This window comes from Sminthopsis crassicaudata, chromosome 5 (assembly GCF_048593235.1).
Source record: "Sminthopsis crassicaudata isolate SCR6 chromosome 5, ASM4859323v1, whole genome shotgun sequence".
In the NCBI taxonomy this organism is placed as follows: domain Eukaryota; kingdom Metazoa; phylum Chordata; class Mammalia; order Dasyuromorphia; family Dasyuridae; genus Sminthopsis; species Sminthopsis crassicaudata.
The window spans coordinates 233,031,487-233,056,046 of NC_133621.1; the positions used below are offsets into that span (position 1 = coordinate 233,031,487).

General features: G+C 36.7%; 1 protein-coding gene across 1 annotated transcript; it reads right to left on the bottom strand.

The window, feature by feature from the left end:
* Positions 1-54: 54 nt before the first annotated feature.
* On the bottom strand, positions 55-23,618 carry DRC2 (dynein regulatory complex subunit 2). The gene is made up of 8 exons (XM_074270501.1): positions 23,073-23,618; positions 21,338-21,505; positions 12,793-12,962; positions 6,128-6,266; positions 4,879-5,076; positions 885-1,103; positions 552-704; positions 55-445 (listed from the first exon to the last, which is right to left on the bottom strand). Exons 1-8 carry the CDS (start codon positions 23,196-23,198, stop codon positions 134-136), a joined length of 1,485 nt encoding a protein of 494 aa, XP_074126602.1. The 5' UTR covers positions 23,199-23,618; the 3' UTR covers positions 55-133.
* Between the last annotated feature and the right edge of the window lie 942 nt (positions 23,619-24,560).

Consider the following 24,560-nt stretch of genomic DNA (forward strand, 5'->3'; position numbering starts at 1 on the left):
TTAGGATGACTAACTAGTGTCTTCACAAGAAACCCAAAGCTATGACATACCCAACATCTTCATGGAAACCTTTAATATCAAGGCTCTATAAACTAAGGGAAAGTATTTGGGGGTTAGGGAGAGGCTGGTTCCCTCACATCATTGATGAGGGTATGTGGGATACTACATGGGCAGCTTCGATGATGTTGTAGGTAGGTGGCTTTTGTGAGCTGTCTCTTTTGGTAGGGGGGATGTTGCTGCGTTGATTGACGATAAAAAGTGGATTAAGCTGGCTCAGCACTTCATCACTCACTGAGATATTATCCAGATACTGCTTGAGCAAATTCCTCAGCTTCTCATTGGTTTCCATTAATTGGGCTCGTTTCTTTTGTAGGCTTAATTGCTCCAGCTTTACCTTGTTATACCTTTTCCAGAAATTCTCCAAGGCTGTGTAGTTTTTCATTAACTGGGAGTTTGGGGCAGAGAGGGAGAAAAGCAGTGTGAATTCTAAGACCATGGACCAGAATCCTCCTCACCCCTTCTTCCCTTCTGGCCCTCTCCCACTACCTAACCTTAGCCAGTTCCATTGTAGGTTCCTCCTGATCATTTTCCTCCACTTCCTGCAGTTCTTCAGGTGTCAACATTGAGGAATAGAAGGGAAGGACTTTCTCTTCCTCAGTTTCAAATTTCCTACATATTTCAGCAAGTCTGAGGATGAGCTCTCCCTACAAAATAGAGGGAAGAAACAAAGAATTAAGAAAAGGGGCCAGGGAAATACTTCTGACAATCACAAACATGGAGTAGAAAACCAAAATGTTGGGAGAGGGAGGAATGATAAAGGCTACATGGGAAAAAACAAAAGGGGGATGGGTGAAGTTGGTTAGGTAGTCCCATTCTGTCCCTACCTTATCAACAATTTTTTTCAGGGCTTTGAGGGCAATGTTACTCTCCCATGTCAGTTTGGCCAGGCTTCGCCGAGCCTCTGCCCGGGCTAGATTCATTTGTTGTTTGAGTTTTAGAAGTTGCTTGTGGACTAGGTCTTTGTCTTCCCGGATATATTGGTTTTGTTCCTCATTCTCACGGGTATGCATCGAGATTTTACCCCGCAGGATAGCAATAGAGTCCTAGTTAACAGAGTGGATCAAAATCTCAAAAGCTAGAACATCCCTCATTTTGTACCTCAAGAAAAACAGGTTAGAGGAGAGAGATCCCAATCTCCAGACCCTGGAGAATACCTGATCACAGTTCTGATGACAGAAATGAGAACCAATAATGGGAGTTTGAGGAGACTGGTTGTTATTCAGGAAGCAACAGATTATACTATCCATGGGGGTTTCTTGGCAAAGATATTGGAGTGGGGGGTTTGCCATTTCCTTTTCCAGTGCACCAAGGCAAACAGTTTAAATGACTTACCCAGATTTAAGCCTGATTCCAGACCCAGCATTTTATCCACTGAGCTCCCTAGTTGCCACATAACCATGAGCAGGATACCTTATTCAAAGAAAAGCTATTCTGTTAAATAAGAGAGTTTAAAAAAGTGGTAGAAGAGCTTTGTTTTGTTGTTTGTTTTTTTTAAGAAGATCTTGTGATGAAACACACCAAAGGAGTACACCAGAGTATTTGGATAAAAGCCAAAGGAAAAATACAAGTGATTTTATCATTGCAGTACACTACAGTTTACCTGGGCAGGAAGAAAAATTAATGACAAGTTTAGGAAACAGACTGCGAACTTAGCGTGGGAGATGATACTGTCATGACAGGGAATTTTGGTGACCCAGACATCTTCTACAGCTCTCTCTGCCTCAAAAGCAGAGTATCTCATAACTTCCTAAGCTGCCTCAGGGATATGGGAAACCTTTTTGAATCTGATTTTCACTAACAGAGAGGTGCCAGTTGCTGAGGCAGAAATGATAGGAACCTCAAAGGGAAGTGATTTCCATCTTAGAGTTTGTGACAAAGGAAAGGAAAGCTGGGTATAGTGTGACACTCTCCTATTCTGAGATAATGACTTGTGTCCTAGATTTCAAACAAGCAGATTTCAGTGGGTTCAAAGGAAAGACGTGGAATTCCATGAACCAAAATGTTTCAGGATAAATTAACCTATAGTCAGGAGGAATAGGAGATACTCAAGAATGAAATTCTGAAGATACAAATTTTAATGGGTAGGAAACATGAAATTTGTCTGAAGAGTCCAATACAGATACACTGAGAATTCACCAATCAACTTAGATTGTAAAAAGAAACGACCAGAAAAAGTAAGCAAGGCCAGATAACGAAAGATGTTAAAGAGTGTGATATGGTCCTGAAAAATTGTCAAAAGTTCTAAGGATGCACTGTGGTTGTCGAGGGAACCCATGAACAACAAATGGCCTTTTAAAATTATACCGGACAAAAAAGATTGAAGAAGGGACAGAACTATTGCTTGGGATGGATCTAACAATGACTATTGACAAAAGAGAAAAAGCAGAGCTGCTCAATTATTATTTTGCTTCTGTTTTCTCTGCAAAGGAGTTTGGATCTTTATGCTAGAAATTTTCTATCCAGAAAGACTACCTTGAACTGATAAGGAAGTTTTATCAGAAAAGAATTCTTACTGCCCTTAGTGACTTTAAGTTATGTGACTCAAACCTAAAAGACCCAAAAGTTGAGATTGATTGATTTAGTCTTGAAAGATCACAGACAATGGGAAACAATGGCAAACATCCCAAGTCTGCACACTGTAAGCCAGTGAACTTGAATCAAAAAATTGAACTTGACATAAAAAATTCTTGAAAAGATCATTTAAAGTGATTGGTGACTATCCTAAAAGGGAAACATTGTTTTTAAAGAGCAAGTATCACCTTTTCAGGAACAAGCCATACCAGATTAGCCTCATTTCCTTTTTTGGGCAGGATTATTACACTATTGGAGAAAGAAGGATATGGACATAGTTTATCCAGATTTCACAAAAGTTTTGTTAAAGAGTCTCATTCTGCTTTTTGGGGGAAGATAGAGAGATGTGGACTAGAAGATCACACAATCAGATAGATTCAAAACTTGATGATTGGATTCTAAGGGAAGTGTTAATAGTTCAATTATCAGTATATATCTAGTAGGAAGTCTAGTGGAGTGTACTGTTTAATATTTTTGTAAATGATTTAGATAAAGGCATTGTATGATATACTCATCAAATTTTCAGATGCCAGAAGGAACAATTAATGGATGACAGAAATTTGTTTAAAAAAAAAAAATGTTGATAGACCCAAATAGGGGCTTTTAAACTAATACATGAATCCCCAAGGTGGAGATAGATTTCAAGGAATCGGATGGGGAAATAATGATGAAAGTTATTTTTACTAACCACTAACTGAAATTTAACATTTTCTTCTTTACAAATGAAGGAAATAAATAGTTCTAAGGAAATGATACAAATTTAAGAACTTTGGGCTGAATCCATTAAGTTTAAGTTCGACAGATAAATATAAAGTTTTACTCTTAAATGTAAAAAAAAAAAATACACCTAAGATCTAAAAATTATTCTAAAGAAAGGATTTAACTGCAAGCTCGATAGGAGTCAATAGGATAGTGTGGCTATGGAAAAAGCTAATGCAGTCTTGGGCTGCATTAGAAGAGGCATAGCTTCTGGGAAAAGGAGTGGTAATCCTGCTATACACCATCAAGACCTAATCTAGGGTAGTGGGTTCCGTTCTGGACCCCTTGATTTAAAAGAACATTTATAAGGGACCTGTATGTGCCAAAATGTTTGTGGCAGCCCTTTTTGTAGTGGCTAGAAACTGGAAGATGAATGGATGTCCATCAACTGGAGAATGGTTGGGTAAATTATGGTATATGAATGTTATGGAATATTATTGTTCTGTAAAAAATGACCAACAGGATGAATACAGAGAGACTTGGAGAGACTTACATCAACTGATGCTGAGTGAAATGAGCAGAACCAGGAGATTATTATACACTTCAACAATGATACTGTATGAGGATGTATTCTGATGGAAGTGGATATCTTCGACAAAGAGAAGTTTTAACTCAGTTCCAATTGATCAGTGATAGAATCAGCAACACCCAGAGAAGGAACACTGGGAAATGAATGTGGATTACTTGCATTTTTGTTTTTCTTCCTGTGCAACAAGAGAATTGTTCGATTCTGCACACATATACTATATCTAGGATATACTATAACATAATTAATATGTACAAAACTGCTTGCCATCTAGGGGACGGGGTGGAGGGAGGGAAGGAAAAAGTCAGAAGAGAAGTGAGTGCAAGGGATAATGTTGTAAAAAATTACCCAAGCATATGTTCTGTCAATAAAGAGTTATTTTAAAAAATGAAACTGGGGAAAAAAAAGAATATTTATAAACTAGAGAGAGGTCAAGATGAAAGTAACCCCAGGATGGCAAAAGCCTTGGACTTAAGTCATGTGAAAAATTGGGCATGTTCAACCTGGAGAAAAGAGGACTTGAAATATGTATGATATCTATGTTTGTTTTAAGATGGAAGTTGCAAAGGTTACTTGGCAAAGGTAAAAGCTTGATTGATATCAGAAAAATTGTCCTAACAACAAAGCTAATTAATCCCAATGGGGAACAGGTGGCTTTCAGAGTGGTGGGCTCCCTCCTTGAAGGTCTCCAAGCAAAGGCTGGGCAACTGCTTTGTGTGTGGCTTGGCCTAGATAGCCACTGAGGTCTCTTCCAGATTTCACATTCTTGGGGCAACTAGATGGCACAATGGATAAAGTACCTGTCCTAAAGTGAGGAGAATCTGAGTTAAAATCTTACCTCAGTAATTTAACTCCAATTGCCTCATCAAAAGAAAAAAAAGGGCATTGACACCTTTTAAATTATTGGATAGGAATGAGGTGTCACATACACAGATTGGGAATTTCTGGCTAACAGTGCCCACCTGTATTTTCTGCAGTTTTTTCATTTGCATCTCTATCTCTTTGGAGCTCTTTTCATCCTTCACCTTCAAGGACTCAAAGGCTAGCTTCCGATCTTCTGTGGCATCAGTGTAATTCTTGAGTGCTTCCTGGAACCTTCTCCACAGATCTTCCACTGTACTTTCTAACTGCATTCTTAGAAAGTGCTTCTCCTCCAGGTTCTAAGAAATGGCCCAGAAATAAATAGCACTTCATACAAACTATTAATGCTCACTTTCTTCAAGTATTAACTTGACACTTATAAAATACAATATAATACTTGAATTTTGAATTATATGGTATTTCCCCACTTCAGCCTCATTGTAAAGTTGTCCCTTTTTGCAGATGAGAAAATAGAGGCCTAGGAGTTTAAGCCACAAAGCTAGTGTGTCATAGGAAGTATTGAAACCTTGATCTTCCCTGTTCCAAATCTTGCATTTTATCTAACAACTCCGCATCCTACCTCCGATTTCCTTTATTAGCATTAGTTGCAGTTGCCATCATCAACTATGTAAAACTGGATAAATATACTAATTTTCGGGGCCCTTTGTTTCCTCATTTGTAAAAGGAGTCTTGAAAAAATTATTTCTAATAATCCATTCCTCTCACAGTTTTAAAATTCTGCTAATGTGATTTAACCCTTAACTTTGTCCTTCTCATCTTTTCTTCCTGATTTGTTTTCCTTCAAGTCCCAGCTCAAATCCCACCTTCTATAAGAAGTCTTTCCTGATCTCCCTTAATTCTAGTGTCTTCCATTTGTGATTACTTCCAATTTATGCTGTATGTAGCTTTTTTATACATAGCAACATACTGTCTGAACTCCGGGATTTTGGGGGGAGAAGGGGAGGTGTTTTGTTTTGTTTTGTTTTTTGTTTGGGGAAGGGTTAGTTGGTCTTTCTTTGTATCCCCCATGTTTAGTGCCTAACACTTAGCAAGCACTCAACAAATATTTACGATTGACTACTCACATTTGTCACCCTATTGCAAGAATAAAGACCTTGAACTTCCCTTTCATCTAGTTCTTCAAAATAACAAATATATTGCATATTATATACTATAGCATAGTATATAGTATAATAAATGCCAATGCAGGATTACATATAGGAGCAATAGCAGAACTGATTATCACTCTGTGGATACTTGAAGTATTTATTCAAAGTTTAGGACCAAAGAAATTGGCTTAGGTAAGCTGCTCTCCTAATTCCTTCCCACTTGCCTGCCTATTTATTCTACCTTATTTTTGAGGTCATCCCACATGCTTTGGAACTCCAACTTCGCTTCATATTCAGCGTCTTGGAAGTTCTGCTCCATGGCCAGGTAAACATCTTGAAGGAAGCGCATCTCTTTCTCATGAAGGTCTATGATCATCTTCCTGTGGGATTTACAGAGAAAAGGAAGGATCAAATGATGTAGGGAGTACCAAAAAGGAGACTCAGGGCAAGATTTAGTAAATTTAGACAGAAATATAGTCCAGAGAAGTTTTCCAAGGGGTCATTTATTCAACTTTCCTGTCCTTATATACACCAGGTTATTCATTCAGACTAAGAAAATGACTGTCAAACTAAGAAAATAACTGTGCTAGATACATGAGAATAGAATGATATCCAAGGTGCTCTCTGACCTCGAAGAGTTAACAGTTTAATGGCAGACATTTACAGTATGAGACAATATGAGTGGGTGCTTCAAGCAGTGCAGAGGCGGAAGTAATAATTTCTGGCTGGAGCATGGCCCAGATTATGGAAGAACTGGCCTTTTAGCTAGATTTTGAGGTCTGGGCCTGGGTCGAAACCTAAAAATAGGGAGAGAAGAATTACTTCAGGCAGAGGGAGAAACAAGAACAAAGTGTTAAATAATCAAGACTGACTAGAACATAAGGTTCTTGTGAGGGAATGCTGGGAGATAAGGTTGGAAATGTAAATGGGGCCAGATTGCAGATGACCTTGAAAAGCTGGTTTAGTGCTCAGTTAAACTTGCAAGTCTTTGAGGAGGGAAGTAATACAATCCAAGTATTGCCTTTGGAAGATTAGATTAGTGACCACAAGCAGGATGGAGGTTGGAGGCAGGGAGGCCAAGAGGCTATGGCAATCAATAGTTTAGGCATGGGATGAGGCATGAATAAAAGCTGAGATTTTGTTCATGAAAAGAAAAATACAGAATGGAAAACCACTGCAAAGGAGGAATTAATAAGTCTTGGTGATTTATTAAATATGAATTTTGTTGAAGGAGCCAAGGATTACTAAATTTTAAGTCCTATAGGAGTATAGCTCTCTTGTGATCCTTTTTTAAAAATCTCAATGAAAAATGGTTCTAGCAAAAGATCAGGGGGATAAAAGTAAAATACTACAGACTGAGGAATAGCTAAACAAATTGTGGCACATAAATGTACTGTGCTTCATCTATTTCCTAAAATGTTACCCTACCCCACTTCCAAATCCTTTTTTTTAAAATTTTTTTTTTTAAGGTTAAATAGTTTAATCAAATCAATCGACATAGTGACATTTTTTGCCGGTAGAAAAATATATGACACATGAAAAAATGCTCTAAATTATCATTGGTTAGAGAAATGCATATTAAAACAACTCAGGTATCATGCCACACCTCTCAGATTGGCTAAGAAGATAGGAAAAGATAATAATAAATGTTGAAGAGGATGTGGGAAAACTGGAACACTAATGCATTGTTGTTGGAGTTGTGAACTGATTCAGCCATTCTAGAGAACAATTTGGAACTCTGCCCAAAGGGCTATATAAAACTGTGTGTAACCTTTGATCTAGCAGTGCCATTACTGGGTCTTTATCCCAAAGAGATCACAAAAGAGAGAAAATGACCCACATGTGTATAAATGTTTGTAGCAGCCCTCTTTGTAGTGAGAAAGAATTAGAAATCAATTGAGGAATGGCTGAATTGAATAAATTATGGTATATGAATGTAATGAAATATTATTGTTCTATGAGAAATGATTAACAGGCTGTTTTCAGAAAAGCCTGAAAAGACTTATATGAACGGATGCTGAGTGAAATGAGCAAAACCAGGAGAACATTGTATATACAGTAACAAGATTATGTGATGATCAACTGTGATGGACCTAATTCTCTTCCACAATGTGGTGATTCAAGACAATGTCATCTGTTATCTAGAGAGAGAACTATTCAGACTAGATTGATGCGTAGTATTTTCACCTTTGTTTGTTTTTTTTTCTTTCTGGTGGTTTTCCTTTTGTTCTGATTTTTCTTTTACATGACTAGTATGGAAATATGTTTACAATTTTTATTAAATGATTACAATAACCTATATCAGATTGATTGCTGTGTTGGAGAGGGAGGTGGTAAGGAAAGGGAGGAAGAAAAAATTTTGGAACTCAAAATCTTAAAAACATGAATGTTGAAAATTATCTTCACATATAATTGAAAAATAAAATGCTATTAAGCCCAAGAGAGAGAGAGAGAGAGAGAGAGAGAGAGAGAGAGAGAGAGAGAGAGAGAGAGAGAGAAAGAAAGAGAGAGAGAGACACAGAACAGCCAAGAAAAAGTAATGAAAAAATTACATTGGGTTATCATTTTAGCCCAAGATCTCAAAATGGACCTACAGGCAAGTTACTGGAACAGGGATTGGGCTGGAATCTCAGACTCAGTATTCAGAACCCAGAGTTAGGCCAGCAAAGGGAAAGGCCAGCAAAGGGAAGAGGCTCAGATCTAATCTTGGACTCTGCCTCTTAGGCAGGTGGCTCAAAGTCTCCCTGGGGGATCACCAATGCTGACTCAGCACCCAGATATCTGACTAGGCCAGCAGCTTGTACACAACAACAAGATTATACAATGATCAATTCATATCATATATTTTTACCATGTTTAACATATATTGGATTATTTGTCATCTATAGGAGGAGGTGGGCAAAGGGGGGGATTGGAACACAAGGTTTTGCAAGGGTTAATGTTGAAAAATTATCCATGTATATGTTCCTCGCCCCCCTGGAAATTGGATGACATTTATTGGCTTGATTTTTTTTTAATTACAGCTTTTTATTGACAAAACATATGCATGGGTAATAAATGACCATTTCCTTTTCATATGAGTAGAAATAGTTTCAATTTCATCATCTGAAAATTGTCTGTTCAAATCCTATGACCATTTATCAATTGGAGAATGGCTTGATTTCTTATAAATTTGAGTCAATTCTCTGTATATTTTGGAGATGAGGCCTTTATCAGAACCTTTAACTGTAAAAATGTTTTCCCAATTTGTTGCTTCCCTTCTAATCTTGTTTGCATTAGTATTGTTTGTGCAGAAACTTTTTAACTTGACATAATCAAAACGTTCTATTTTGTGATCACTAATGATCTCTAGTTCTTCTTTGGTCACAAATTCCTTCCTCCTCCACAGGTGTGAAAGATAATTCTATGTTCTAATTTATTTATAATCTCATTCAAAGAATTGTTTTAAAATAAATTTCTTTATGTTTTATTATCAGATCCAATCATTCTGGGGAAACTATGCCTTAAGGGTTATATACCTTTTGATCCAACAGGGTCACTACTGGGTTTGTATCCCAAAGAGATCATAAAAGAGGAAAAGAACCCACATGTACAAAAATGTTTATTAGCTGCTCTTTTTGTAGTGGCAAGAAATTTAAAATTGAGTGGCTATCCATCAGTTGGGGAATGGTTGGATAAGTTATGGCATATGAATATAATGAGATATTATTATTCCATAAGAAATGATGAGCAGGGGCAGTTATGTAGTGTAGTGTATAGAGCACCATCCCTGACTGAGTTCAAATCTGACCTCAGATGCTTAACACTTCCTAGCTGTGTAACCCTGGGCTTAACCCCACTTAACCCCAATTGCCTCAGCAAAAAAAGAAAGAAAAAAAAGAAAGAAATGATGAAAGAAGACTTGCATGAATTAATGTTGAATGAAGTGAGCAGAATCAAGAGAACATTGTACACAGTAACAAGACCATGTGATCAACTGTGATGGAATTGGCTCTTTTCAACAATGAGGTGATTCAAGACAATTCCAATAGACTTGGGATGGAAAATGCTATCTGTATCCAGAAAGAGAACTATGGAGTATAGATTGAAACATAGTATTATCATCTTTTTTTGTCTGTTATTCTTTCTTGTGGATTTTTCCCTTTTGGTCTGATTTTTCTTGTACAATATGGCAAATATGGAAAAGTATTTAAAAGGATTGCATAAATTTAAACTGTCAGATAACTTGCTGTATTGAGGAAGGGGAAGGTAAGAGAGGAAGGGAGAAAAAAATGGAACTCAAAATCTTACAAAATTGAATGTAGAGGAAATATGTTTAGAAGAATTACACGTTTAACATATATTGAATTGCTAGCTGTCTTAGGGAAGGGAAGGGAGGGAGAGAGAGAAAAATTTGGAACACAAGGTTTTGCAGAAGTGAATGTTGAAAACTATTTTTGCATGTATTTGGAAAAAGAAAACTTAAAAAAAGAAAAAAAATGAATGTTGAAATCTATCTTTACATGTAATTGAAAAAATTAAATACTATTGAAATTTTAAAAAATTATTTGTTACCAGCAAATGTTTGATTTGCATACCTATTTTATAAGCATATATACACAGGGTCACACAAAAATTTCTCAAGTGAAAAGGAGTCAAGAGTGGAAAATATTTAAAAACTCTTGGTCTACAGAATATCTAGTTCAAGATGTTCAATAGGCAGTTGAAAATAAGAATCTAGAGATTAGGAGAGGGATCAGGACAAGATATGTAAATCTGAGGAATAAAATATTCCAAAATACAGAAGACAAGGTCTTATACCCAAGAACAACTTACCCAGCCAAACTGAGTGGAATCTTAGAGGGGGGAAAATTAATCTTTAATGAAATAGAAGACTTCCAAGTATTGTATGAAAAGTCTAGAACTGAATAGAAAATTTTAAATGCATACAAGAAATATTAAAAGGTAAATATTAGAAAGAGAAAAAGATTTTATAAGGATGAATTGTTTGCATTTTAATAGGTCAGGGGAGATAATACATGTATTTTATTTTTCCAATTACATGTAAAGAGAGTTTTCAACATTCATTTTGATAATTTTTACCCAAATTTTTTCTCTCTCTTTCCCTTAGCTCCCCCTTCCCCAAACAGCAAGCAATCTGATACAGATTATACATGTGCAATCAGTTTAAGCATATTTCCATAGTAGTCATGTTGTGAATGTGTGAGAAAAATCAAAATAAAAGGGAAAAATCATGAAAAAGAAATGACAAACAAAACAGAGAGAGAGAATAGTGTGGTGAGCATCACTTTGAAGTGATGCAGAGTGAAGTAAGCAAAACCAGGAAAACAATTTATATTTTATCAACAATATTGTAAATGAACAACCATGAGTACAGAGGACAGATGTTTTACAATGCTGCCTCCTTCCTGATGGAGAAAGTATAGACTAGATCTATAGAGTGAACCATGCATTTTTTATCATGGCCACTGGGGAGATTTGTTTTGATTGACTATGTATATTTACTGTACTTTACCTTCTCCCCCCTCTTCCCTTCCCCCAGTCATGGGTGAGATGGATGCTTGTTAAAGGAGGGAGAGGTAGGGAGAGAAAAGGTATATTACATTCTGTCCCTGTATTATCTCACCTCTTGATCAGAGTTCACTGGCCATTTAGAATTTTTCCCCCCTATTATTGTCATCATGGAGAGATGGTTGTTGTTTGCCTTTCATTCTCAAAAAGGACCAATGATATCAGGAGGGTGATGTCACAACTTGCAAATGAATTGGATTTAAGTGAGGCAGAGTTGTGCAAAGTCTTCAACCTCATTTCCTCTTCCAGAGTCATTTGAATAGAAGCTTGGATGATCTGGATTCAAATCTTGCCCCTGACATATATTGGCTAAGTTGCTCTGAGCCAGGGACAAACTTTCAGTACTCAAAGCAAACCTAAGGCATAAATTGCAAAAGTAGAGGGGAATTTCTTTGCCTAACAGTCCCCCATATCAATGAAGTCACAGGGATGGCCCTCATCCCTCTCCTTTCTACAAACAATGTGATACATTTTGGTCTTATCTATTGAAACAAGTATAGTTAATACTTTTTTAAAAAGATAATAAAAACAAGTATTTGAGGTTTTGGCCATGGGTAAAAAGGAGTTCCCCTTTCAGAGATCTCAAAAAATAAATACCACAATTCAGCAAAACTGACCATCAGGGAAGTCTGACATCTATAGTTCTCCAGACCCAGAGTGTCCACATTCAGCTGGAATATGCTCTGAATCATTTTTCAAAGCTAATTCATATTTTCAGTTTTAGCATGTCTTGTTTTAAGAAACTTTGCATTAAAAGCAAGTCTACTTATTACACTAATAATCTTTTCTGGCAATTTTTATAAGTTAGAAATAGGAAAACACAAATGAAGTTATCAATAATTAGATTATGTTTACTGTGTCTTTAAGATATTTGTTATAAAATTTGTATAACTTATTAATTTTATTTAAAAATATGAGCCATGAAGACTTTTATGAAAAGTGGGAGGCCCACAAATTTTTTTGTAAAAAATGGGGGGCCCTGATTTCTGTCTAGTCCCCCAATAGTGCTCTACTAGTCTTTTAGTAGTTCTGAGTACTCCTTATAATCTCCTTTACTACGTTATCTTTTTCCTTAGGTTTTGCCCCTGGACACCAAGATCTGGGCCTGGAGTCCAAAAGATCTGAGTTCAAAGGAGCTTCAGATTTGGTCTGTCCCAGAAAGTTCTTATAATTGTGCTGGACCTCCCCAGGTCTCCCATTACCTATCACAGGCCACTCTTGGCCCCAGCTTCTCAGTATTTTTATTCCTTCACATCCATTCTCTCTGCCTGCTTCCCTCCAGCCCCAAACTTCACCCTCCAACCCACCCACCCAGTCCCCTCTCTCGGACTCTACTTTTCTGTTTCAAATTCCTTGGTGAGAGCTTCCAGTTCTTCATTATAACAGTCCTCCAAGTTGGCAAGTCGGCTTCTCTGCAGAGCCAGGAGCTGATCCATATTGTTCAAGTGGCCCTGTAGGGCATGTGCATACTGGTCTTCAGCCTCAATCAGGTCCTTAGCTAAAGACTGGAGGAGAAATAGCCAGTTATCATCCTGATACCACCTCACATATATATATATATATATATATATATTGTACGATATTGTATGAAGATATATTCTAATTGAAGTGAATATCTTTAACATAGAGAAGATCCAATTCAGTTCCAGTTAATCAATGATGGACAGAAACAGCTACACCCAGAGAAGGAACACTGGGAAAGGAGGATAAATTGTTTGCACTATTGTCTTTCTACCCAGGTTACTTATACCTTCGGAATCCAATATATATATACACAGAGAGAGAGAGAGAAAGAGAGATATTGGCAAGGGGGGGGAGTAGAAGGAGGAGGAGATAAAAAAGGGAAAGGAAAGAGAAAAAGAAAGACAGAAAGAGAGACAGACAGATATACTTACACAAATCTGCCAATCAACAAGCATTTATTAAGTGCTTACCAGATATTAATTATATATTATACTAGGCTATAATTACAATTATTAAAACAATGCCTCCTTACAATGAATGCACTTTCTAATGGGAGGAGAGAATAATTATATTTAAAAATATGAGTATCATAAATATAAAATTAATAAATCACACACCACCTTGTATTTAATTTGTGCATATAAAGTACATAATGTACGGTAAACATTGTGGACATAATGCACATAAGTTAAATATATATTGTATATTGATAATATTTACATAGTACTTATTAAGGTTTGGAAGCATTTTACAAAATTATTTCGTTTGAGCCTTACAACATCCCTGGGAAATAAGTGCTATTATTACTTCCATTTTACAGAAAAGGAAATTAATAGTTGAAGAGGTTAAATGACTAGGTCACACAACTAGTAAATGTCTGAGGTCAGATTTTTTTTTTTAACAGAACTTCTTGACTACAAGTCCAGTGTCCTATCCACTATGCTATTCTGTCATACGTATGTGTATATATATATATATATATATATATATATATATATATATATATACACATATATATATGTATATATGCATGCACATATATATGTGTGTGTGTGTTCACATGCATATACACATGTACACAGATACCCATGGTGAGGTATGTATGTGCATGTGCATACACACACACACACACACACACACACACACACACACACTGAATTTAGCTACTATATATAGTATAGTAAGGGCAATAGCAGTTGGGAGGATTAAGAAAGGTTTTATGCAGGAAACTATACCTAAATCCATCTTAAAAGGCAAAGAAAGACTAACAGGTGGAGATAAGGAGTAAGTGCATTCCAAGCATAGTGAACAGTATAGAGATAAATGTAAAGGCCAGTTGGGCTGGATTGCAGAGTGTGGAAGGGGAGTCTGGAAAGGTAGTTTGGAGGCAAATTGTGAAGAGATTTCAAAACTAAATAGAAGAATTTATATTTTATCCTAGGGGCAATAGGAAACCACTGCAGTTGGTTCAATAAAGGAGTCATGTTCAGCTATGTACTTAAGGAAAAACACCTGAGCTGTAAGCAGTGTGTGGGGCAGACTGGAGTGCAAAGAAACAGGAAGAACTAATAAGCAGCTGTTACAATCATCTAAGAGGAATGGATGATAAAGGATTAAACCAGGGAAATAGCTATGTGAGTGGAGAAGAGTCAGATAGATGTTATAAAGGTCAAAATGGCAAGATTTGTTGACTCACCAGATATCTATATGGGGTAAGGGAAGAATCTATAATCATGTCAAGATTATAAACTTTAGAGACCAGAAGGATGGTGCAGAAATAGGGAAATTGGGGAAAGAGAAGGGTTTGATGAGAAAGTTTTAGAAATATTGAGTTCAAGATGTTTTTAGAACATGCAGTTTGAAGTAGTCCAATGCTATGACAGTGAAGCTTGAGGAAGAGAATGAATAAATGTATTTAGATGTCAATAGAGTAAAGTCATGAAAATCTAAACTAGAGGGGATTTTCAGGAAGAGAGGGTAGTAAACAATGTCAATGTAGTTAAGTAAGTCAAGAAGGATTAGTGCTGAAAAAAGACCATCTGATTTGGCAAATAAGAGATTACTGGTAAATTTAGAAAGAATAATTTCAGTTGAAGTAAAAATAGCCTTCAAACATTATCTTTCTATATGATGTTTTTTCAAATTTCCCCAGCTCCTAGTGTACTTCCTCCCAAATTACATTATATTCAACTACTTCCCATTTTTTCCATATATATTCTCTGTATTTACTCTGTATATATTGATAGATGTACCTGACTCACCTGCATGCTGGGATTATTTCATTCTTTTTTACATTTGTATACTTAACCTACCTGGAAAATAGCAGGCACTCAATAAATGCTTATTAATTGGTTTACAGTTTTTCTTACCCATACTTGTGGCATCCAAGGAAAATCTAACAAAGTCTACTAACCCACTGTGATATGAACCTCAAGAAATCTCTTTGCCTGGTAGATTTGGTGTGAATTGGGATTCTCTCCAAATGAGAGTGTACCATGAGTATAAAAATGCCTGGCAGGTTTACTGAGCAATTGAGAATTTTACTCATAGACTTACATGATCTGATGCTAAGTGAAATGAGCAGAACCAGAAGATCATTATACACTTCAACAACGATATTGTATGAAGATATATTCTAATAGAAGTGGATATCTTCAACATAGAAAAGATCCAATTCAGTTCCAGTTAATCAATGATGGACAGAAACAGCTACACCCAGAGAAGGAACACTGGGAAAGGAGGGTAAATTGTTTGCACTATTGTCTTTCTACCCAGGTTACTTATACCTTCGGAATCCAATTCTTACCGTGCAACAAGAAACTTGGTTTTACACACATATATTGTATCTAGGATATACTGTAACATTTATTATATATAGGATTGCCTGTCATCTAGGGAAGGCAGTAGAGCGAGGGAGGGGAAAATTTGGAAAATGAATACAATGTTGTAAAAAAAAATTACCCATGTATATGTACTGTCAAAAAAATTATATTATAAAATAAATTTTTAAAAAAGGAGAGAATTTTACTCACAAAAACTGCCTTAACTTTAGGATCACCAGATAAAGATCATTCATACATCCCTAACTTGAGAATTATAAGGGATATCAGAGACCATGCAGTATAACTAACTCCCTCATATGCCTAAGACATGAAATGTCACCATGAAGTTGGCTCAAAACAGCAAAGGCCTGAAAGAGAAAGATTGGTGCCCTGGAAGAGGCAGGTGGTAGTCTATTATTTCCTTTTTTTTTGTTTTTTGTTTTTTGTTTTAAAAGAAATAAATACAGTTTTATTAAATTCAAGTATATAAATTAGCACTACTGATATGTGTTAGATAATCTTTTAAGAGCATTAAAATAGATAAGAATAATTCATAATTAACTTTAAATGTTTGACTACAAAAGCCATTGCTAAAGACTTTTCTTCACAAATACACTAATATTTCACTTGATTATACTATCAATTTGTAAAAAATTTTTCTTTTCCCCCTTTTTACTGAACAAATTTTATTGAATTAAGAAAAAACAGAATAGAAAAGGAAAGACAGAAAAGAAAAATAAAACAAAACATTGTCATGTGTCCCACAGAACATCAGGGAGGATTCAAAATATATAACAATACATTTCCATTTCAAGAAAGCATATGTAATAATAAATTATATTCACGAGTGTCCATCTTTTCTTTGCTTCCTTGTAAGTTATTCTTTTGTGCTCTACTGTGTATTTTTTACTTAATTCTTTTTTTTTTCTTTCAACCTCTCCCCATCTCCCTCAAGCAGGCTACAGTTAAACAGAGATATATTTATATATACATATCTATCTATATACATATATATATACATATATATTCACACCCACTCACATATACATATACCTACATGCATATACACCCACATATATTCATATATATATTTATTCATATGTAAATATGCACCTAAAACAATATTAATGTGGCTGACATATAATGTAGATTTTTCTCCATCAAATCTTCAAGTTTGATTTTGTCTAAGATCAGTGATTACTAGCCCTACTTGTTTTTTCTAATAAATTCTATTCCTGATCCTTATTGTAATGTTTGTATACATCTCTTATTTCCTATCCCTGCTAACTTTTCTTCTTTAATTCTGCTCTTTGGCTTGCCTTTCTATTGCTCAACTGCCCCCCACCCAAGGATCCCTTTCTTATCTTCTTCCCCAATCCTTTCCTCCCTCCTCCATTTATTCCTTTATTCCTTTCCCATTAATCTCCATAACTTGTCCCACTACCATAATGCTTCTATACCCCATCTTACCCTATACTTTCTCCCCTTATTTCTTTATAGATTTTGGAGGATCTAGACCCTTCATGGTATATATATAGTGTTTCCTATTTAACCCATTCCCAATGTGAGTAGCTTTTCAGATCTATGAACCTTCCTTCCCCCTCAAATGCCTCTATGTCTATTCTTCCCCTACACCTCATTTGTAATTATTATTTTTAGTTTTACTTAGACAGTTTTGCTTTTTAGAATCAAATCATATTCAACATTGACCCAATCTTTCTTTTGAGCTACTCAATTACTGATGTCAATTTTAAACATATGGTATTCATTTCCATAAAAAACCATAAATGATTTGTCCATGTTGAGTTCCTTGAAATTAATCTTTGATATTGGTACTTATATGCTAAATGTTCTGTTAAGTTCGGGTTTAGTTGAGACAAGGTCCTGAAAATCTGAAAGTTCGTTGAATATCCTTTTGTTTTGGTTCAATATTATGGATAATTTTGCTGGATATGCTATTTTTGATCACAGACATAGTTCTTTTGATTGCCAGTATATATAATTTCAAGACCTATGGTCTTTTATTGTGGCTTCTGATAGATCCTGTATAACTCTAATTATAGCTCCAGAATATTTGAATCATTTGTTTGTTTGTTTCTTGCAATATTTTCTCTTTGATTTGGATGTTTCAAAATTTGACAATAATATTCCAATGTGTTTTTCACAAATGATCGCTTTGAGATCTGATTGTTAGATTTTTTTCTATTTCTACTTTCCTCTCATGTTTTATCACTTGATTTTTGAATTTTTTTGAATTATTTCTTGCATTATGTCAAGTTTTTTTTTCTTGGTTATAGTTTTTAAGTGGTCCAATTTCTCTTTAATTTTTTCTTCTTGATCTATTTTCCAGATCTGTTGTTTTTCTTATATTTTACATCCTGTACTATTTTTCATTCTTTATATTTTACTTTGTTATTTCTTGATCTCTTCTGGTTTCCCTTTGACCAATTCTAATTTTCAAAGAATTATTTTCTTCTCCCCCCCCCCCCAGGCTGGGGTTAAGTGACTTGCCCAGGGTCACACAACTAGGAAGTGTTAAGTGTCTGAGATCTGGTCTTCAAATCTGTTTGAACTCGGGTCCTCCTGAATTCAAGGCTGGTGCTCTATCCACTGTGCCACCTAGCTACCCCTATTTTCTTCTTTAAGATTCTAGATCTCCTTTTCTAGTTGGTTAACTTTTTTTTTTTCCCCTGAGGCTGGGGTTAACTGACTTGCCCAGGGTCACACAGCCAGGAAGTGTTACGTGTCTGAGACCACATTTGAACTCGGGTCCTCCTGAATTCAAGGCTGGTGCTCTATCCACTGTGCCACCTAGCTGCCCCTTTTTTTTCTACAATCTTCTTTTTCTAGGATGGTTCTTCTTGTTTATTTATTTATTTTTTAAAGTTTTTCCTAAATCTCTCTCATTTGATTTTTAAAGTCTTTTTCAAATTCTATAAATTCTTTCTGGAAAGAAAGGGGTAGAAGAGGCTTTTTTTTTTTTTTTTTTTTTTTTTTTTTTTAAATTTCACTGCACTTTGCTGAAGATGAATCCTGGTCTTCTCTGTTCCCATAGTAAGTTTCCATGGTTGGATTCTTTCTTCTTTGTTCATTTTTATTTTTTAATGAGAAGTATTAGTGTAAGCCGCTCTAATCCTGGATTTAGGGTGGGGAATGATGCCTCTAGCTTCACTTCAGTTCTCCCTTCTGATCTGGGTCCCATACCAAGGGCTCCACCCTCCTACAAGTGCCCCCAGCCAGCAGTGTCCCTGTCCCGTGCTTCTGCTCTCACCAGAAGTGCTGGCTCATTCTCACCTGGAGCAGGTCTCTACACCACAGATGAATATGGTCTTTCTAATCCACCCAGTTTTCCTCAGTCTTCCAAGACTAAGATCCCTGACTCAGCATGCAGTCTGGGAGGTAAAACTTCTTGTGGTTCCTTTTGAGCACCAACCCAACTCAGCTCACCCCAAGGATCCCCACTGGATGTTTCTACATAGCTAGTCTGGAGTTGTTTACACTTCACACTGGTTAAAGCATGGTCCAGGGATCTTTCTTCAGGTGTTCTCAGGTTGTCAGGAGGACGCTAGAGTCTCTGTGTTGCACCTGAGGCACAAATTTGTGCTATTTGTGGGGGGAAATCTGGAAAATTTAAAATGTATTGATCTACTCTTCCCAGAATCATCCTTTTCTATTATTTCTTTTATAAAAACTCTCACTGTTCAGAACTTGGTGTCATCAGATTGAGATTCTTAATTATTTTTCAGAGATTAGAATTGGTTGCCTTGGTTTATTTAATTGATGGGGTTTGAGTCATCTTGATTCTTTCCAAGTTGTTCATCTTGTAAAAAATGTTAGTTTAACTTCTGCCATGTAAGAAGCTAAAGGCTTCATATTTTTCTTTTGAATTTTTACTCCTCAGTTCAACTGTACACATTCATATCTCTTGCTTGCTTGTCCTAGTCCTAATAATAATTTGCCAAACCTTAGTCCTCTTAAGATTTTTTGCAAAGCGATTCTTTTACACCTCTCTAATTGCTATCCTGTTTACCACAATAGTTATTCCAAACCTTTCCATTGATCCTCAAATTTTCCCTGGCATCCCCTTCCTCCATCCTCTTGGATGAATATTTTAATTCATAATTCACCAAAAAAGAAAACCTCACAAAAATTATTTGTTAAAAGCTCCCTCTTTTTTTCTTATTTCAACCATCTTCCCCTATTATCTCTCCACTCAACTGATATTTCATAAGAAGAGCACCCACTCACTCCACCCTCCTTACTGTCTCTTACTTTGGGTATTCCCCCTTTCCCATTCTACAGGCTCCTTCTATGCTGGCTATAAACATGAGCTATTGTTCTATCCCTTCTCAGCCAAACACCTTGAGAAAGCTGTATACACTAGGGAACATTCAGTTCCTCTCTTTTCATTTATTTTTCTAAACTTTCTGCAATCTAGCTTCTGATTTTATCATTCAAAAGAAACTGCTCTCTCCAAAGTTACCGATGATCCCTTTAGTGCCACAACTAATGGTCTTTTGTAAATATTCATCCTTTTTGATGTCTCAACTACAGTTAAGTTGTTGTTCACCCTTTCCTTCTAGCTACTGTCTTATCTCTAGATTTTCATGTCACTCTTTTCTCCCAATTCTCCTCATACCTATCTGATAACTTTCTTAAATTCTTTTGCTAGTTCTTCATCCAAGTCTTTCCCATTAATTGTGGGTTTAAGGTTCTGTCCTAGTCCCTCTTCTCTTTTTTCCCTCTATACTTGGAGATCACTTGAAGATCTCATAAGCTCTGATAGGTTTAAATAGCTTATTTATGAAGAATATCCCAAGAGCTTTATATCTTTATAACTCTCCAGAGTTCTAGTTCCATATCAACAATTGCCTTTTGGACATCCAAGTAGGAGTCCAATGAGTATCTCAAACTAAACTTTTCAAAATGTAATTTTTTTTTTCTTCTAAACCCTCCACCTCTTCCCAACTTTTCTATTATTCCAGTCACTGAGATTCCCAATCTCTGTTTCATACCTAACTTTTTACTCAAACTCACTCCATATATTCACTCTGTGCCAATTCTTATCTTTTAAATTTCATAACATCTCTCATTTATTTCTCCTCTCTATTACCCCTCTGCAGGATTCTTATTACCTTTTTGACATGGATTACTATAAGACCCTTCTGGTTGGCCTCCCTGCATCAAGTCTTTCCCCAATCCAATTTATCCTCCACTTATCTATCAAAGTGATTTTCCTAAATCACAAGTCTGACCATATGACTCCATCCCCACCTCTACTCAATAAAGTCCAATGGCTCCCTATTACCTCCAGAAACATATTTTTATATTTATACTTTATATATCTTATACATAATATATATTCATATCAAATATAAAACCCCCTACTTAACTTTTAAAGCCCTTAACAACCTCACCCAATCTTCCACCTCAAAAGTTTTCGCCCAAGTTAATGTTGGAATTAGGCCCTTGATTGGCTAATACACTTTCAGCCTGAGTGAAATAAAGAAAACTAATTTCCCCAATAAAACAAAAGACAAAAAAGCAGAGACTATAACTCATCTTTTAAAAATTTCATCAGAAATAGAGCTTACTTTGATCACACTATCTTTGCAATCCACCACTCTTTCAAATGTTTGACTAAGAATCTCGATATCTTTCTGGAGTTCTTTGGCCTTGACTTCTCTCAGAACAGTTCTCCACTGTGTATTGATTTTATTAAGGTTCAAGGCACTATTTCGTTCTTCCTTAGCCAGCTTGTCCTGTGAAGAGGAAACAAATAGAACATCCAATGTAGGCATGTCACAGAGAACCGCAAAATAAAATAAACTTACATCTACTTGCTGTGGGTTCAGGAGTTCTTGTTCATCACTGAAATACTTTTGCAGGGGTGGGACTTGCCCGATAATAGTAAACCAGAGAACAAAGGTGAAACTTAAACTACCTGTGGCATTTGAACAAGATACTTCAATTCTCTAAATCTTCCTTAACCCTAACTTCTGGTGAAGACAGGAAACTTTGCCATTCCTGATATTATACAGTGAATTATTTGAACACATGATGGCCCTGATTTCAAAGGCAAGACTCAGAGCTGTGCCAGAATTAATAATTAATAATGATAATTATTATTAGGTCCAAAAGAAAAGGTATTGCTCATTCAACAGCCTCAAAGTGATTTTGCTTTTCAGGGGGATCCAAGCCCTCACTATAAATCTTTGAGGGACTAGTCAGGATTGTGTGGGAATATCAAAACAATGGTAACTACGAGCTGAGTTACTCCCAAGAGGAACTACTTGGATATGTTTTTTATTCATGCGTTACTGGGAATCCTTTGCATCTTCATGTTTTTGTGAAGTGAAATAAAAACTGTTTTATACTGACAACTCATGTGACTTTGAGAGCTTGTAGCTAGGGACCCTGTTACTCACGTAGGTGGAAATCTAAATGTGCATGTTTGGAGATTTTCTGGGAGTAAGCCTTGGGTGAGAGAAAGGAGCCAAAAGAAATATTGGTCTTTTAGGGTGGCCCTTCTAGTGCCCTGGGTTGGGAGGCTGGAGGCAGTAGCTAGGTCATGAGTTACATATGAAATAAAAATGTTGAACTAAATGATCTCCAAGTATCCTAACAGCTTTCTTTAGAGACTCGATGCCCTCTGTTTTTGGAGAAGCAAGGAGGCTAGAAGAATTAAGGGATGATATTGTTAAAGGCGGCTAGATGGTGAAGACCATAGACCCCTGCGCTTGGAATCAATAAACTCATCTTCCAGATTTCAAATCCAGCCTCAGGCACTTACTAGCCAAGTGTAACCTTGGGCTAGTCACTTAATTCAATTTGCCTCAGTTTTCTCCTCTGTAAAATGACCTGGAGAAGAAAATAGAAAACCACTCCAATGTCTTTGCCAATAAAACCTCAAAAGGGGTCACAAAGAGTCAGACACGGTTGGAAAAGTGATTAAACAGTCCATCTCCACTGAGGGACAATCTAGATTCCTCAGCTTTTTATGAAGTGAACTTCCTGGACTGCTAGCAGCACAGACTCCTCATTAGATAGTGGGGATGGGATCTGTATTAACAAATTGTAAGTTATTCCCATACTCAACCCTCCCTTCTCCCCAGGAGTTAATGTAGCTATCTTTTCAACATCTCCATCTAACTGAAGTCACCAAAGACCAGAGGGTAAGTGACTAGCTCAGAGGAGCGCTTGGCTTCTAGTACTCCAAATTCAGAGCTCTCTCCTTTGTAGTCAAGCTCCTCCCAGCATGAGTGATTCCTCTACAGCGCTCCCGGGATGGGTCAGGCTCGTAGGGGCTTAGCGGGAGGACCCTCTTACCTTTAAGAACTGATTCAGGAGCCTCTCCTTCTTCCTGAGCTGCTCCTCCTCCGCCAGTAACTTATGCTGAAGCATCAGCAGCCTCTCCTCTTCGGTCTTAGGACCCCTCCTGCCCCTTCTCGGCATGGCTGCCCTTGCGGCCGGGTCAGCTGCCCGAGAGAACTAGGGTGCAACGGGAGACGCTCCAAATAGGAGTAGCTAGGATTCCAGCACGGGGTGGGGGACGGGCTCAGAGAAAGCTGAGCTGGGGCTTGGCGAGGATCCTGGCCACCCCAAACCCACAGAGACTAAGATTCCAGGTAGCGTCTCCGTCTCCTAGCAACGGTCAGGCTCTCTGACTGGGCGCCTTCCGGAGGGATGAATCGGGAGAGAATTGGCCTTCCTAGGGAGTCTCTCACCATCTGTCTCTCTTCCCCTCTCCATCCTTTCGTATTCAAACATTTTCCTTCAAACCACCATTCTCCTAGCAGAATCCTTTCCCTTCCCACGATCCCCACAGAGCCCCGTTCCCAGGTAGACTGCAATGTAGCATTTAGAATGCCGAGTGGTTGGAATGCAGACTGCCAAGGCTTTAAATGGAATGCTATTGTTTACTTTCAACCTATGAACTGCGTAGACAGCTCCCTGGTCAAGGAAGAGTTTACCAATGCTACTTAATCAACATTTAGAAAGCGCTTACTTAGGTGTCTGACACGCTATTAGACAGTGAGTATACAAAGACATTCCTGTCCTCGTGGGACTTCTGTTTTATTGGGAGGACACAACTTCTGTCCAAATAAGCCTGCATGTGTCAAGCTTTTTCGAAGAGGATATAGTGTTCTTCTATCTTTAAAAGCCAAATGGAGTTTGTTAGAAAAGCAATTTGGAGTGTTAAGTGTCTGAGGTCAGTTAATAAAATCTTGTTATGAGCTTAGGGGGAGGAAGGTTTATTCATTCATTCATTCATTCATTCATTTATTTGTTTGCTTGTTTGTTTATTTTTAAGGGATCCAAACCCTCTCATTTTACAAATGAGGAACCTGAGGCAGGAAAATAAATAATAATTCTGTCACTCCAGGGTCTTGCAATTAGTATCTCTGCTGAATTCTGAACTTGAGTCTTCCTGACCCTAAGTCTAGAGCTGGAGCTGGAGAAGTACAAAATACACACACTTCTCTCGGGTCAATTTCCTTAACTGTTATGTTATGAAGAAAAATTAAAAAGGGAATTCTGTTAAAATTGTGAGAATTTGGAAGACACAATCTATTCTGGAAAGAGTATTTCTTATAAGGACTGAAGAGAGGATCATTCTTATGGCCACAATATTATAAACATTTATCATTTATTTCACTTGTTAATAAATTATATTCAACAATTTTAATATGTATGTAAAAATATTAAGGGATTTTAATATGTAAAAAATAATTACTGCTAGGAAAGGAAGTTTTCCAGTTTACTTAATAAAAAAATATTTAATGAACTGAGGTATGGAATTAAGCAAATTAATTA